Raw genomic sequence first — 15,260 nt, forward strand, 5'->3', positions numbered from 1 at the left:
ACCTAATCCCAGATCTGACCCCTCCTACATCGGTGGCCATTATTGGGGCAGGCAGAGGTAGGGGTTCTGGGCCGGGATTCAGCGTATCCAGGTCTTATCCTAGTTATGCCAGGAGTCCGCCAGAACAGCCACAGATATTTGGCTCAGTTATCTTTCCAGTGGCTGATGTTATCCAGCACAAACCCTTTTGATTGGTGTAAAGTTATCTGGTACAAAATCTTCTGCAGTTTTGTCTGGGATATGAAGTGGGAATTATGAGTGTAACAAGTACATGGAATAACCTTTTCAATTATACAACCCCAATGGAATTCCACTTCTGGTTTTATGCAAGTGTGCCTCTAGACACTAATGAGGAAAAGATGTTATTTTAACCTGCAGTTTTACAACAGCGTTTTACATTTATTACTGCATTTTACAAAGAAGCATAATTAATGGAAACTTTTGTTTAAGCTCGTCTCTAACTGTTCTGTTTTGCCAAAAACAAGCAAATGAGTAGATAAGCAGATTTTCAGGGTTTATTTGGTTCCACAGTATTGGTGACTCTAGATACTGCACAAACATAGATAACTCCTCCTCAATCCCCGAAACATCATAACATGATCCACAAATTGCTGCAAAAGAAGGAACTGCCTACTAATTTGTATGTGAGCCCGACTGACCCTGGAGTTCCATTTGGAGGCGTCTTCCTCTAACACAGAATAAATCTGTGCCACAGCTTGAGGAGTTTTCAGTAACACAGCTCCATCAGAACGAGAGAGGCCGATTGCAGGTAACGTGCACAGCTTTTACTTTTTCGGTGTGATAAAAGTTAAGCTCTTAATAGTTACCTATTCTCAATAATAACCCAAACATTCTCCATTTAAAATCAATGTAAACACTCAGAGACGTGGAACCGCTGCACTGTTTGCAGAAAGAAAGTTAAACAGAACTGACTGGGCAGTCAGAATTAAATGACTGTGATTACAAACTGCAGCTGTTTTATGAGAGGATTGAATTCCTGATTGCTCCCAGCGTTTGGACTATTTGAAGCATTCTTATGTTGAACGCGTCTCAGAAATTACTATGTTTGAGCTGCAGGTTAACGAGTGACTGGGTAAAAGCAAAGGTTTTTTTTTTCTCCTCTCATCTGTGACTCATTTTGGGGTATGGTTCCATAGGTGCCGATATCTTGCTCAAATGGCCATTCTTCATGTGTGGATCTTGGCAGTCGAATGTCAGCATGCTATTCAACTGGGGCAGGTCTCTCACCAGTTAAAAAGCACCCGCGACTTTCCGATATGCACTGGTTTCAGGTAAGGCTCCCTGCCACCAGTGCTCTAAATCGTTACATTATGTTTAAGTAATTAAGAAATCAGGTCAAAATTGAACATTGGTGCATTTAGCTTGTCAATGTTTTTGTGAATTTAAGATTTGGATTTAAGTGTTAATAATATTTGTTGCAAAAATGTTTAATCGAAAATCGACGTCTCTCAAAATTCCAATACTAGATTTCTGGTCAGCTTTTCCTCACTCACATAGTTGAAACCAGCTGTTATACCGCCTTTTAAAAAAATTCTCCCCTTTTTTCCTGAAGGTGCTGACACGCTGGGCTGTAAATCTGCGGGCAGTGCCTGACCTCTTGGTTTCTCACTCAAGTGCCCATTCTTCATGTCAGAGGCTTGATGGTAAGTGTTGGTGGGCACTTTAACCATGGGTAGGGCACCACAGCCAGCCAAAAGGGCAATTACAGTAACTGTTTTTATTGAAATCTCTGAGCTGCCTGTGTGATGGCCTGATGTTCACACACATACGTTTTCCAGCAGGAATCATTGGATTTTGATCAGGAGCTGGTATCATGGCTGATTTTTTTCCTCCCCTCCCTCCTTAGCCCAGGGGTTCCTCAGGCCACTTATAGAATGTAAATATTGGGCAGATCGAAGCCATTGTCTTCCGTCCCTGCCACAAACTCTGTTCCCTAGCCACCAACTCCATCCCTCTCCCTGGCAACTGTCTGAGGCTGAACCAGACTGTTTGCAACCTTGGTGTCATATTTAACCCCGTGATGTGCTTCTGATCACATATTCACTAAGACCACCTATTTCCATCTCCAGCAGATCATTTGACTCTGCCCCTGCCTCAGCTCATCTGCTGCTGAAACCTCATCCATGCCTTTGTTACTTCTCGACTTAACTATGCCAACACACTCCTGGCTGGCTTCCCAAGTTCTACCCTCCGTAAACTTGAGGTTGTTCAAAAATCTACTACCCATGTCCTAACTCGCACCAAGTCCTGTTCACCCATCACCCCTGTGCTCGCTGACCTACATTGGCTCCTGGTTAAGCAACGCCTCGATTTAAAAATTCTCATCCTTGTTTTCACATCCCTCCATGGTCTCACCCCTCCCTATGTCTGTAATCTCCTCCACCCCCACAACATTCCGAGATATCTGTGCTCCTCCAATTCTGGCCTTTTGAGCAGCCCCGATTTTAATTGCTCTACCATTGTGGCCCTGCCTTCAGCTGCCGATGCTAAGCTCTGGAATTCCCTTCCTGAATCTCTCTACCTCTCGTTCCTCCTTTAAGACGCTCCTTAAAACTGATCTCTGTGATGAAGCTTTTGGTCATCTGCCCTAATAGCTCCTTATGTGGCTCGGTGTCAAATTTTGTTTTATAACGCTCTTGTGAAGCGCCTTGGGACATTTTACTATGTTAAAGGTGCTATATAACTGCAAGTTGTTGTTGTTGTTGTAGCATTCATATTGCTAAGATCAGCTAAAAGGAACTTGGGAACTTCATAGTCTCAATGGGAAAATACCACACTGGGCAGTGAATTTACCAGCAGAGCTATCGGGGCAGGGAGCGTTATTTCAGTCTAATGACATTACATAAAATGTACAGCACAGAAACAGGCTATTCGGCCCAACAGAACCATGCCGGTGTTTATGCTCCACACGAGCCTCCTCCCATCCCTCTTTATCTAACTCTATCAGCGTATCCTTCTATTCCTTTCTCCTTCATGTTTATCTAGCTGCCCCTTAGCGAGTTCCACATTCTCAACTATCTGGGTAATGAAGTTACTCCTGAATTCCTTATTGGATTTATTAGTGATTATCTTATATTTATGGCCCCTAGTTTTGGACTATTTGTTAAAATAGAGTAGCTCTTCCATAGGACGCTTTGATATTCCAAGAACACTGATATCAAACATGCTGTTTGCAGCTCAACCTCTATGAAAAAAACTATGGGTTATCTTTTTGACACTTGTTTAACACTCCAAGCGCAAAGCTTCACAAACCAGCATCGCACAGGAGGAATTCGGACCCACACCCAATTCACAGGCCAGCAATTTTCCATTAATTTCTCTTAATGAAAGAAATATCGTACACCTGCACTTCCAGCTTGTGCCCAAATTTCCAATACGCGCACCAGAAGGACTCAAGAAAAATATACCTTGTTCAGAATACAATCTTTACATTGAAACTCTCAGTTATAACACATGTTTTCATAAGTCTTTTACAGAAAGACCATATCAAATGCCCCATCCTCTCACTTTAATACTTTTTCATTTTTACATTTTTCTTGATACATTCCCAGATATTAAAAATGATTCCCAATATCTTTAAAAAAAAAATTTACCCAATAGATTTGCCACTTTGAGAGATCTCGTGACCTCACCATTGTGAGTCTTACAAGTGATTTTTTCAGTGGTGTTTAGTGTCTGCTGTGGTCTGTACATATTTGTTTCTTCTCCAGGGTGCTATCAACAGGTAAGTTGCATTTTCATTTACATCGCTCAGCTGCTTATCTGATGGCCAAATGCCTCTGGTTTCTCCTTGGTCTCTCTGTCTCTCCACCAAATGTTTAAGTCAGATGTTTGTGTGTTTGACTTGAGCCCATGGTCTCGGTTGATGCTCCAAGGCAGGACTGAGAGATTACTGCCTTGTTGGAGGTACTATACATTAAATGAAAAGTTAAACCAAGGTTCCAACTGTCTGCTCCAGTGGTTTAGAGGAATGTAAAAAAAATGCCACAGCGCAATTCAGAGAAGAGCAAGGAGTTCTCCCGGTGTGCTGGTTAACATTTCTCCTTCAACCAATACCACCAAAAGAATGGATTAACTGACCACTTGTCTCACTGCTGTTTGTGAGATCTCGCCCTGCAAAATATGTCTGCTCTGTTTCCTATCTAACATACAGTCATTGAATTTTGAAGTAATTAATTGCATGTGAAGTGCTTTAATGTGTTTCTGAGAGCCATATAAATACATGGCTTTCATCCATCCGGCATATAGCACAAACTAGTTCTATAGCAAACCCTCCTTACTGCATGCTGCTCAGCACAATATGACAGTTTGTAAGTACTGCTACTGCAGTTATTATTAGTTTGTAAACATCATCTGTTATTCTGTGTTGATTATATCCTGATAAGTATTCCCTTCCTAGTATTTAAAACTTACCTTAGGCATGATTTTAAGTTCAGATGGAGAATGGATGGGCAGCAGGCAGAGTGCGCCCACCACCTAGCCATTGTTGCTGGAGTGATGTCCAGGCCTCAGCTGCATGCTGCCGGTGAGGTGTGGGTGCCCAGCAGTTGCCCAGCAGCAGTTTGTCGGGTGTGGGAGGGTGCAAAACCAATGGGTTCCCATGCTGAGCCGCCAACTATTGAATCCAGAGGCGGAGGGAGGGGGGCAGGTGATCCTGGGCACCGCATCAGACGGGCTGGCCGCGGGTCGCAGAATTTTTATGGCTCCCACCTAAAAATATTAAATATTTCCCGAGTTGTTTGTTAACCTCCAGTGGTTCCTTTAAGGTTAGGTTATTCATTGCCCAGTACAGATGGGCAGAGCATGCAGAGTGCACGCTCCACCCATTTGAATCTATAACTTTACGTCATAGGACCCCAATTAGCATATTACGGGTAGCCTATCGCTTGAAACAGGCATGTGCTCTGACAGCCCATCTCAGAACCCTACCTAAGCACCAGCAGTAAGTAAATGGGGCAGAAAGCAACCCGACGCAATTTTTGGGCTATTACTGCTCCATGTACACAGGCGGAGAAAATTTAAATTGGCCATATGATTAATTTCTTGTCACTGTTTTCCTATGAAGCTTTTACTAGAGTTCTATGAATGGATTTGGTCGAATTCTTTTTCATTCACAACATGGTGTAAATTGAACTGGATGGCACAGTGGGGTAACCTAATCTGCAGCAAAATTGTTTTTCCATCCATTTGACGCTCTTTTCCTATTAATGCTCGAGATTCCCTGGGGCCAGCACATACTTGCTAAATTAACCCCTGCATCTAAACATGCTACATGTAACTTGGGAGCGCTTGTATTCCAATGGACTAATGTCCCTCATCTTGATGAACACAAAACAAACCACACTATGAAGTAAATTCGGCTGCTGCAACTAGCATTAACACAATATAAAAAGGTGGTTAACAATAGTTCTCTCAATTTTTATTTAAACTAAATCAGCCTTTTAAAGCACCCAATTTTGTAATTTCTAATGGGCAACAGGTAAATATAGTACATTAGTATAGTGTAGTGGTTCTTTACTGGATTAGTAATTCAGAGGCCTGGATCAATAATTAAGAGAGCGTGATTTCAAATCCCACCACGGCAATCTGAGAATTTGAATTCAGTTAAAAAAAAATCTGGCAATATAAAGTTGATACCAGTAAAAGTGACCACGAAGCTGTTGGATTGACATAAAAACCTAACTGTTTTGCTAATGCCCTTATGTGGTCTAGCCTATATGTGACTACAGTCCCACACCAACATGGTTGATTCTTAACTGCCTTCCAAAGTGGCCTAGCAAGCCACACAGTTAACACCACCTGGAGTGGGCAATAAATGCTGGACTTGCCAGTGACACCCACATCCCAAGAATGAGTTAAAAAAAAACTCTGCAGAAATTCAGTGATTTTTTTTAAAGTAAGAAAAACAGCCATAAGAAAATCGACCATAACGGTAATGTATAGAGTTTTGGTCATGTCAGAGGCAGGGGTTGACGATGGCATCTGGTCTCCCTGGCTATTGTGTGGAATGTTGTGACCTAATGCTATCTTTATCCTTTAGACTTTTATCAGATGTTACAAACTGGTTGAACTGTATTCAAATCAGTTCAATATTAATCTAGTTAGTGGTATTTCAGGTGAGATAATGCTAGTTTGGTTGGTGCTTTATTTTGTCACAATTTTCAAATCTTTTGTGGCTGAGTTCGGCATTATCTGCCGCACCCCCTCCCCCTTTGTTAGCTTTACCTCACTAAGGGGATATGAAGTTATATTTGAGGAATGCTGTTAATTCAGTTAAGGAGACAAAAATTATTTCAATGAGTCGAAGAGATGAAATCTTTCAATTTCCCTTTGTTTTTACAGCACACTGTCTCTGAAATTTGATCACCATGGCAGCCGCTGATTTAATCGATTTCTTGGATTACTGGGATGAGCAGAACATTACCACAATGAATCAGACCTGGATCACTTGTATAAACGGCTCCGACTGTTTGACCTGGGAGATTTTTCATTGCCTGCACAACTTCAATAGGAATGCTATCCTGCATACCATATCTTTCTTTTATATCCTGATTTTTGTCATCGGTTTGGTGGCCAACATTGTGGTGGTCTATGTGAATGTGAAGGCAAAGCGATCAAGATATGAAACCCACTTCTACATCATGAACCTGGCCATTGCAGACTTGTTTGTGGTGGTCACTCTCCCTATCTGGGTCACGTCCCTCATTCAGCATGGCGTCTGGCCCTTTGGAGAGTTTATGTGCAAATTTACTCACCTCATCTTTAGTGTCAACCTTTTTGGGAGCATCTTCTTCCTAACGTGCATGAGTGTGGACAGGTACATATCAGTAGTGTGGTTCCGAGATTCCATTGACCGTAAGAAAGAGTTGATCCGTAAGGTTATCTGCATGTTTGTTTGGATTTTTGCTTTTCTGGTATCATTTCCAGATTTGTTTTTCTTGAAAGTGACTCTCAGTAATGGTGAGCCTATCTGCCATTTGTCTTATCCTGAGGAAAACTTCAGAGAATGGATGGTTGGGATGGAGTTGATCTGCATCATCATAGGATTTGTTATCCCATTCCCCATTATCGCAATTTTCTACTTCCGCCTAGCAACAGCCATCCCAATCACAAGCGACCTAGAGAGGAAAAATAGCCGGAAGATAATACTTGTCTATGTGATCGTTTTCCTTATTTGTTGGCTCCCCTATCACTCGATTCTGTTTCTTGATGTTTTGTGGTTCCTAAACCTTATATCTTTCAGTTGTCAGCTAGAAAATTTCATATATGCTTCTCTTCACTTCACTCAGTGTCTATCTCTGGTCCACTGCTGTGCTAATCCCATACTCTACAGCTTCATCAACAAAAACTACAGATATGACCTCATGAAAGCTTTCATCGTCAAATACTCTGTCAAATCCGGCATCACAAAGCTTAAGGACACTACAGAGACTGAGTGCTCCATGCTGGAGGCAGACTCCTAACGTAATCCTCCCCTTTTAGAACAGAAGCATTTCCTTCTCAAACACCTACTTAGCTACAATAGCAATTGTACTGGTTGATTCAATTGTGTAATTGCTATTGTAGCCAAGTAGGTGTTGAGATATTCGATAGATGTTATAGGGCACTGTGCAGACACAAGTTCTTTGTTTCTAATTGAGGGAGTTTACACTTACAAGCATGTAGGGCTTAGCAAGTTGACATGGAGTCAATTAACCTACTAGTGCACATACTTTAATATATACTGTGTTACATATATAAGTTTATGGGTTATTCAAGTACAGGGCTATACTAATAAAATAGGCATGTTCAGGGGCCCCAGACTCCACCTCCCCGAGATATGAATGGGACCACCTCCTGCAGACAGGCATGGGGTAAGATGTGCTGGGACCACCTCCTACAGACAAGCATGGGGCCAGATGTGCTGGGGCCACCTCCTACAGACAGGTATGGGATCAGATGTGCTGGGGCCACCTCCTACAGACAGGCATAGGGTCAGATGTGCTGGGGTCACCTCCTCCAGACAGGTATGGGATCAGATGTGCTGGGGCCACCTCCTACAGACAGGCATGGGGTCAGATGTGCTGGGGTCACCTCCTCCAGACAGGCATGGGGTCAGATGTGCTGGGGCCACCTCCTCCAGACAGACATGCGGTCAGATGTGCTGGGGCCACCTCCTCCAGACAGGCATGGGGTCAGATGTGCTGGGGCCACCTCCTCCAGACAGGCATGGGGTCAGATGTGCTGGGGTCACCTCCTCCAGACAGGCATGGGGTCAGATGTGCTAGGGCCACCTCCTCCAGACAGGCATGGGGTCAGATGTGCTAGGGCCACCTCCTCCAGACAGGCATGAGGTCAGATGTGCTAGGGCCACCTTCTCCAGACAGGCATGGGGTCAGATGTGCTGGGGATGTAGAATATATTTGTGTGAATTAACCTCAATGGTTAGTTATTCTAATTGCCTGGGTCTGATTGGATGAACCCACAACACTGTAATTAACTGGGGATTTCTTTTGTACTTAAAAGGGAAGGAAATTCTATGGAGGACACTGTATGTTCAAACTACTCCCCCATATTAGCCCCAAGAGAATTTTATCTCACAGTTTAAAAATTCTTTGCTTCCATGGTTTCAGATCTTACTGGTGTCATCCTCCATTTTGCATGTGAAAGTGCAGGCAGGCGATCTGTTCCCATCATACCTCTTGTCAGTGGTATTGTTGAGCTGATTGTCAGGTGTGTGATACAGTGTCCTGTTTGACCCCAAGCTGAGCTTCAAACCCCATATTCTCTGTATTACGAAGCCTGCCTACTTCTACCTCTGCAATATTGCTTGCCTCCATTTCCACCTCAGCCGATCTGCTGCTGAAACCCATTTCTCTACTTTTGTCACTTCAATGCTCTCCTGGCCAGTCTCCTATCCTCCGGCCTCCATAAATTTCAGCTCATTCAAAATTCTACTGCCAGGATCCTAACCCACACCAAGTCCTGCTCTTCCATCATCCCTGTCTTCACACCTGCATTGGCTCCCAGACCCCAACACCTCAAATTTAAAACTCACACCCTTGTGTTTAAATCACTCCATGGCATTGTTCCTCCCTATCTCTGGACCCTTCTCCAGCTCTACAACCCCACTTCAACTCTCATTACTTTGGCTGCAGCCTCCTGTGCAGCCCCCATCCTTTCACACCACCAGTGGTGGCCGTGCCGTCAGCCATTAAGGCCCCATACTCTGGAATTCCCTCCCTGAACCTCTCTGCCTCTCTACCTCCACCTGCTCCTTTCAGGCCCTCCTTAAAACTCTTTTGCCAAGCTTTCAGTCACTTCTCCTAATATCTCCTTTGTCTCAGCATCCATTTTTTCCATACACCTCGATGAAGTGCTTTAAGATGTTTTTCGACATTAAAGTCAAGATATAAATGCAGGTTGTGATTGTTGTTGTATGTACCTCATGAACTCACTTATACTGCCCACTTCAATGGCTTCCTTGGTAACTTACTCAACAGCTATTATCCTTTGTTTGAAAATGACTTACTTTTTTGCACCCAAATTATTATTTATTTTATTTATGTCTGTGCTATATATATTCTTGAACACAGTAAAAAAGATCTCTCAATAAATGTTGCCAAAAATCTAGAAAACTTCAATTAGGTCACCTTCAAGTCTGCTCCAAAGCAAACAAGTTCAGCTCCCTTAAGGTGTCAGATGTGGCTCAGTGGTAGCACTCTCACCTCTGATATCCTCTGCCTCCCCCAATATCCTCTGCCTCTCCCCCCCCCCACCCCCACCTCATGATCCTTCGGCCCCTCAATGTACTCCCGGTCCCCGATGTGCTCCCGTGCCCCCAATGTGCTCCCGGCCCTCCGATGTGCTCCTCCGGCCCCCCAGTGTTCTCCTCCAGCCCCCCGATCATGCTCCTGACCACCTGATAAGCTTCCGTTAAATTCAGCAGGGCCTGCAGGAAATCTGTTCTCCTGGGTTTCCTGACTGCTTCAACGGTGCCCCCCACCCCCACCCCTGCTCCCAACCCGCCAAAGTATTAAAATTCAAGCCCTGGTTTCTGTTTACTGATCCGACACTTGGCATGACACTGAGATCAGAAGTTCACAGCTGCTGTGTTTATTATACACGTGAATCACTCTCTGACATATTTTTCAATGTGTACATTATATAAGCACAAATCTCCCACTTGTTTTCGTGAAGATATTGGGATAGACTTCCTGTTTATCACTCCAGCTTTTCTTCCACTAGTTATTATAGCCATCATATTTTTGCTGTGCAGAACAAAAAGGTGTTTTGCTGAAAATACTACATTCTCTTTACTGATTTATTGTGTCACCATATGTAGAATGATACATATCTAGGATTGCCTTGCAGTTTGGTATCTATTCAAGGGGTTCAGATGACTTATCTACGGAATACTGGATAAACCAGAGTGAGCTTTTGGCTGCATTTGAAGGCTTCAGAAGATTTATCATATCTAGAATAATGGAAACCTGAGCATGAACTACAGGTTGGAACCTAGGCAAAGGTTTCAGATGGTTTATATACAGAATGTGGATTGCAAGGAGTAACATTTGGGTTTGAGCTTGTTTTGTTAATGGCGGCCTCCAGTGTTGGGTGTTCAAAATTGTTAATGTGTGATAATATCCAAGCCGCAAGTTAGCAATCAAACATCAACCTTTGTTGGTGTGAAACAATATAGCGGAGATAAACAGATTACCGTAATATGCCAGCCTTTTCTTGCAATAAAAATCACTAATAATGTAAAGATGTTCAGTTGTGTTGAGAATGCATCGATATGTTCAGCTTGCATAGATGCTAAAAATGTTTAAATTGTACCAATGTCTTGCATTATCATAATGCCCTTTCAATAAATGATAAGATACAGCGCTTAAATTTGTAAATTCATTGTCAAATTCTACAAAACGATTGTATGTTTATGAATAAAGACCAGTGTGTACTACATTCAAAGTCCATTCTGACTAGGATGATCACCCACTCAAAATATGGATCCCACCTTTTCAGGTACAAGCTCAGAGTTTCTTCTATTTCATAATATGCAGAAATGGGACAAATCTCCAACCCAGCCCTTCCCTGCCCCAGATTTCCTACGATGTGCTACCTGTGAATCTGGCTTCCCACTGGGAGAGTGGGATTACAGAAATTATTCTTAGCAATTGCATTATTGGGAATCGCTTTTAAGATCGATCACTCTCAAGCTGCATAAAAAAAAACAATTTTAAAGAGCAGCTCTGATTATCATTTTTTTTTGTCTGATCACACTCCTGTGAAGCACTTTGGAATGTTTTACTATGTTAAAGGCTCTATATAAATGCAAGTTGTTGTTATAACTGTCCAATTTAAAGAGAGCCTCGCTGTCACCAACTTTTGTAACCGAGCCGTCAAAATTGGACGCCCCTCGGTTTAACATTTTCAGACAGATGCCATATACATTTTTAAAAATATTTGTTCATGGGATTTGGGTGTCGCTGGCAAGGCCAGCATTTATTGCCCTTGAGCAGGTGGCCGTGAGCCGCCTTCTTGAACCGCTGCAGTCTGTGTGGTGAAGGTACTCCCACATGAGGGCAGATTTTCCATTTTTGCACTTGTGGGGGGAATTACCAGTTGGGAAATCATGAGCTGAAGGGGCACTTCACTTAGCACCACTTCCAGGGGCTGCCATGTGGACGGTGGTGGTAGGCCCCGGGAAGCATCAGTAAAGGCCTGGAGTTACCCCAATGGAGGGAGAGAGCTTCGTAGTCGTCTCTTCACCCTACAGTTGGTCTTAAAGACTTACCTGCTGATTGGCCTCAGTCTCGGTTGAAGCCTTCAATGGGATCCTTGAATCTAATCTTTGGAGTGTGTCTGCCCCTTTATTGCTCTCACCACCTCTTCAAATGCTGCAACGGTGTCCCTGTAGTTTCCCCACTTGCACTAGCAGACTTCCCTTTGATGATGAGAATACTGTCAGGACCCTGCTGTGCATATGTGATGAGCCTGATCCAAGAAAATTAGTTGAGCTTGAGGCAGATACAGAGGGAAAGGTGGAAGTGCATAATAACAATAGAAAATGCTGGAAAAACTCAGCAGGCCAGGTAACATCCGTGGAGAGAGAAACAGAGTTAATGTTTCAGGTCGAAACCCTTCTTCAGAACTGAGAAAAAAGCAGGAAATTAAACAGATTAAAAAGCAAGTTCGGGGGCTGGGAAATGGGGAGGGGATGAAAGAACAAAAGGGAAGTTCTGTGAGAGAAGAGACATTAAGAGATATTCAATGCGAGACGAGATAATAATAGGACAGGTAAAGAGACAAAGGCTGGCTCTAGATGAAGTGCGAAATGCGCTGGCAGAATGAAAGACAGCTGCCATGTGGGAGAGAAAAAAAAGGAAAAGGCACAAGCCAAAAGTGTGGATAAAAAATATATTAAAATATAATAGGGGCCGAGTACATTCCTGAAGAGGCAAATTGCCCCATTATTTCTTTTTTACTCTTATTTTCTTTCCCTGCTTTTCTTTCTTTATTTTCTACTTTTTTTTGGATTTTTTTTTCAATCTTTTCTCCCAGCTTGCCGAGTTACAGGATTACTTCTCTTTCTTTTCTTCACGGAAAGCAAATCACGGATCCAAGAGAAAGCAAAGATGGATATGGAGGCAGTGCTATCCCAGCATCCATAGTGATTGTGAAAGCCCTCTATTAAAAGTATAGCATAATTAGTCTTGCTTCCTTCATCCTTCTTCTATTATTTTTCTTCACTTCCCTCCTCCTTTTCTAATGAAGATACCGGTTCTCGCCAATCTGCTGGCGTGTACTGCGCAGAGAATGAGCCCTGCACCAGAATGGGTAGGCCCACGGTGCTCCCGATATTGGGCCTCAGGCCTCATTTAAATGAGACTGGTGCACTGAGGACACATGCTGAGTGTCCCAAGGCAGCTTGCCGGCAAATCAACTTTGGATTTTGAGTCGCTGCGAGGCCAATATTGCCCTCAATTAGGTCCTGGGAGGGGGGAGGCAATCGGGAGGGAGGGGGACAATCGGGTGGGAGGAGGGTGATTGGGTGGGAGGAGGATGATCAGAAGGGATAGAAAGATTTGGAGGAATGGGGATGATTGGGAGAGGGGGAAGCGATTGGGAGGGAGGGGGGAAGCGATTGGGAGGGAGGGGGAAATCGGGAAAGGGGTAAAGCGACCAGCAGGGAAGTGAGCAATTTGGAAAGGGGGAGGTGATCAGGTAGGAGGTGTGATTAGGGGGGCCATCAGGAGAGGGGGCAGGTGATTAGGTGGGAGGAGGTGATTGGGAGGGGACCAATAAGGAGAGGGAGGAGGTGATCGGAAAGGAGGGGTTGATCGGGAGGGGGGGACGTTCGCGGGGGGAGGTGATTAGGAGAGGGGGATGTGAGCAGGTGGGAGGGGGTGATTGGGAGGGGGGCGATGAGGAGAGGGGGGAGGTGATTGGAAGGGAGGGATTGATCAGGGGGGACAATCGGGGGGGAGGTGATTGGGAGAGGGGGATGTGAGCAGGTGGGAGGGGGTGATTGGGAGGGGGCGATAAGGAGAGGGGGAGGTGTTCGGAAGGGAGGGGTTGATCGGGGGGGACGATTGGTGGGGAGGTGATTGGGAGAGGGGGATGTGAGCAGGTGGGAGGGGATGATCGTGGGCCCATCAGGAGAGGGAGCAGTTGATGGGGGGAGGGGGATGCAATTGGGAGAGAGGGGAGGTGATCGGGATGGAGCTGAGTGGAAACCAGCAATGGGCTTTGGTACTGCAGTGGACCTGGGAGGTGTACTCCTGAACCTCCTGACTCCACATATTCAGGTAAGTATCTTTCAACAAAATTACCTTTTTGGTGGTGGTCTCCAGTGGTTCAATTAAGGACTGCTGGTTAGGTCACATGCAGACTATACCATTTCGTGGACCAAATTTTCAAAGGGGGCCTCAAACAGGTGTGAGTCTTCCTATTTGCATAAGCAAAGGGCTTAATGCATGTTTCAGGTGCAGGCCTGGACCTGCTGCGTGCATGCACGGCCATGTAGTAATCTGCAAGACATCGCGCAGGCCGTTCACAGGCTTTTCCATTTGAAACACTGCACATGCACAGAAATTTAAAGGGACTACACATTGAAATAAACAGGCCGCGCACAACAAAGGCAATTTAGTGGGAACATTGCCCTGGATGCCTCTTTTTCTGCCTTTACCAATGTGGCAGGTGGCACAGATCCGACACAAAATGTGGGTGTGCCTGCCACTCGCCATATTGGATGCTTTGGTGTTGCTTGTAAAACAGGCACGGCGTCAACCAATTTCTAGGCCATTGACTTCTTGCTGAGGCATTGTTCTATGAGGAACAGTTGCCCAACTGTACCTTGTCCATTCTTCATTGTGAGACCAGGCAATGGATGTTGACAGGCAGAAGGTATCACAGCTGAACCCAACCCTGTCCTCATTCAGTGTCTACAAATGTATATTTCCAACAGTGGTCATTGGAGAACAGGAAACGTGGCCAGTTTGCCCTTCCCTAACTTAGAGGCACTGCAGCCAATTGCTGCGCCACTACTCAGATCCAGGTTAAGATCAATTAGCCTAGCACAATTGGGTATCAAACCTGGGAGCCACGGTGGGAGCTGAGCCTAGTTTTAACAGAGGGAATTCAGTACTCCTAGGGAGGCTAGAATAACCCTGCTTCCACCTCATTCTCTTGCTGTTTTTCATTCTTCAGCAACACAAATTCTGGTCATTATCAGCACATGCAGGCGTGAGATTGCAACCTGGAACTGGGGAAATGGGAGCATGGCATCTCACACATGAGTCTTGCAGGCTTATTAGCATTCCTGTATCCAACAAAAAGGAATCTCACTGACAACATCCATTTTAGAGAAGGAATCTCTCTGTTCCTGTCCATCTTAAAAAGGAAATCTTGCTACAACTGCTCTGTTTTAACATTTGTTTTGTATTGACTACCAACATCATTTATATAGTGCCGTCAACATAAAAAACATCCCACGGCACTTCATAGATAAGCACTAGGATAACAGATGCTGTACTTCATAGATTGGCACAAGGAGAATGGACACTGCACTTAATAGATAGGCACAAAGAAAACAAATGCCAAGCCAGAAAGGGAGAGACTGAAGGGATAATTACTGGTCCTAGCTCTTTTCGGGCTACCCCAGATCAGGCATATTCCCCAGACGTTCACCTTCAACTAAAGTTAAAGATAGCCGAATTCTATAAGATGCTTAATTGGGCCTAAAGGTTCAGACTATC

The 15,260-nt window shown here is 44.3% G+C and overlaps 1 protein-coding gene across 1 annotated transcript; it reads left to right on the forward strand.

Moving 5' to 3' along the window:
• Positions 1-345: 345 nt before the first annotated feature.
• LOC147120122 (atypical chemokine receptor 3-like) lies at positions 346-10,896 on the forward strand. Its single transcript, XM_085985676.1, has 3 exons — positions 346-769; positions 1,574-1,664; positions 6,364-10,896. Exon 3 carries the CDS (start codon positions 6,390-6,392, stop codon positions 7,482-7,484), a length of 1,095 nt encoding a protein of 364 aa, XP_085841802.1. The 5' UTR covers positions 346-769; positions 1,574-1,664; positions 6,364-6,389; the 3' UTR covers positions 7,485-10,896.
• The last annotated feature ends 4,364 nt before the right edge of the window (positions 10,897-15,260 follow it).

Source organism: Somniosus microcephalus, chromosome 4, assembly GCF_052327205.1.
Source record: "Somniosus microcephalus isolate GS21.2 chromosome 4, FLI_Smic_1.0, whole genome shotgun sequence".
NCBI classification, from domain to species: Eukaryota; Metazoa; Chordata; class Chondrichthyes; order Squaliformes; family Somniosidae; genus Somniosus; species Somniosus microcephalus.

Coding starts and splice junctions, on each gene's coding strand:
- LOC147120122 (XM_085985676.1), top strand. CDS start 6,390: ATGGCAGCCGCTGATTTAATCGATTTCTTGGATTACTGGGATGAGCAG.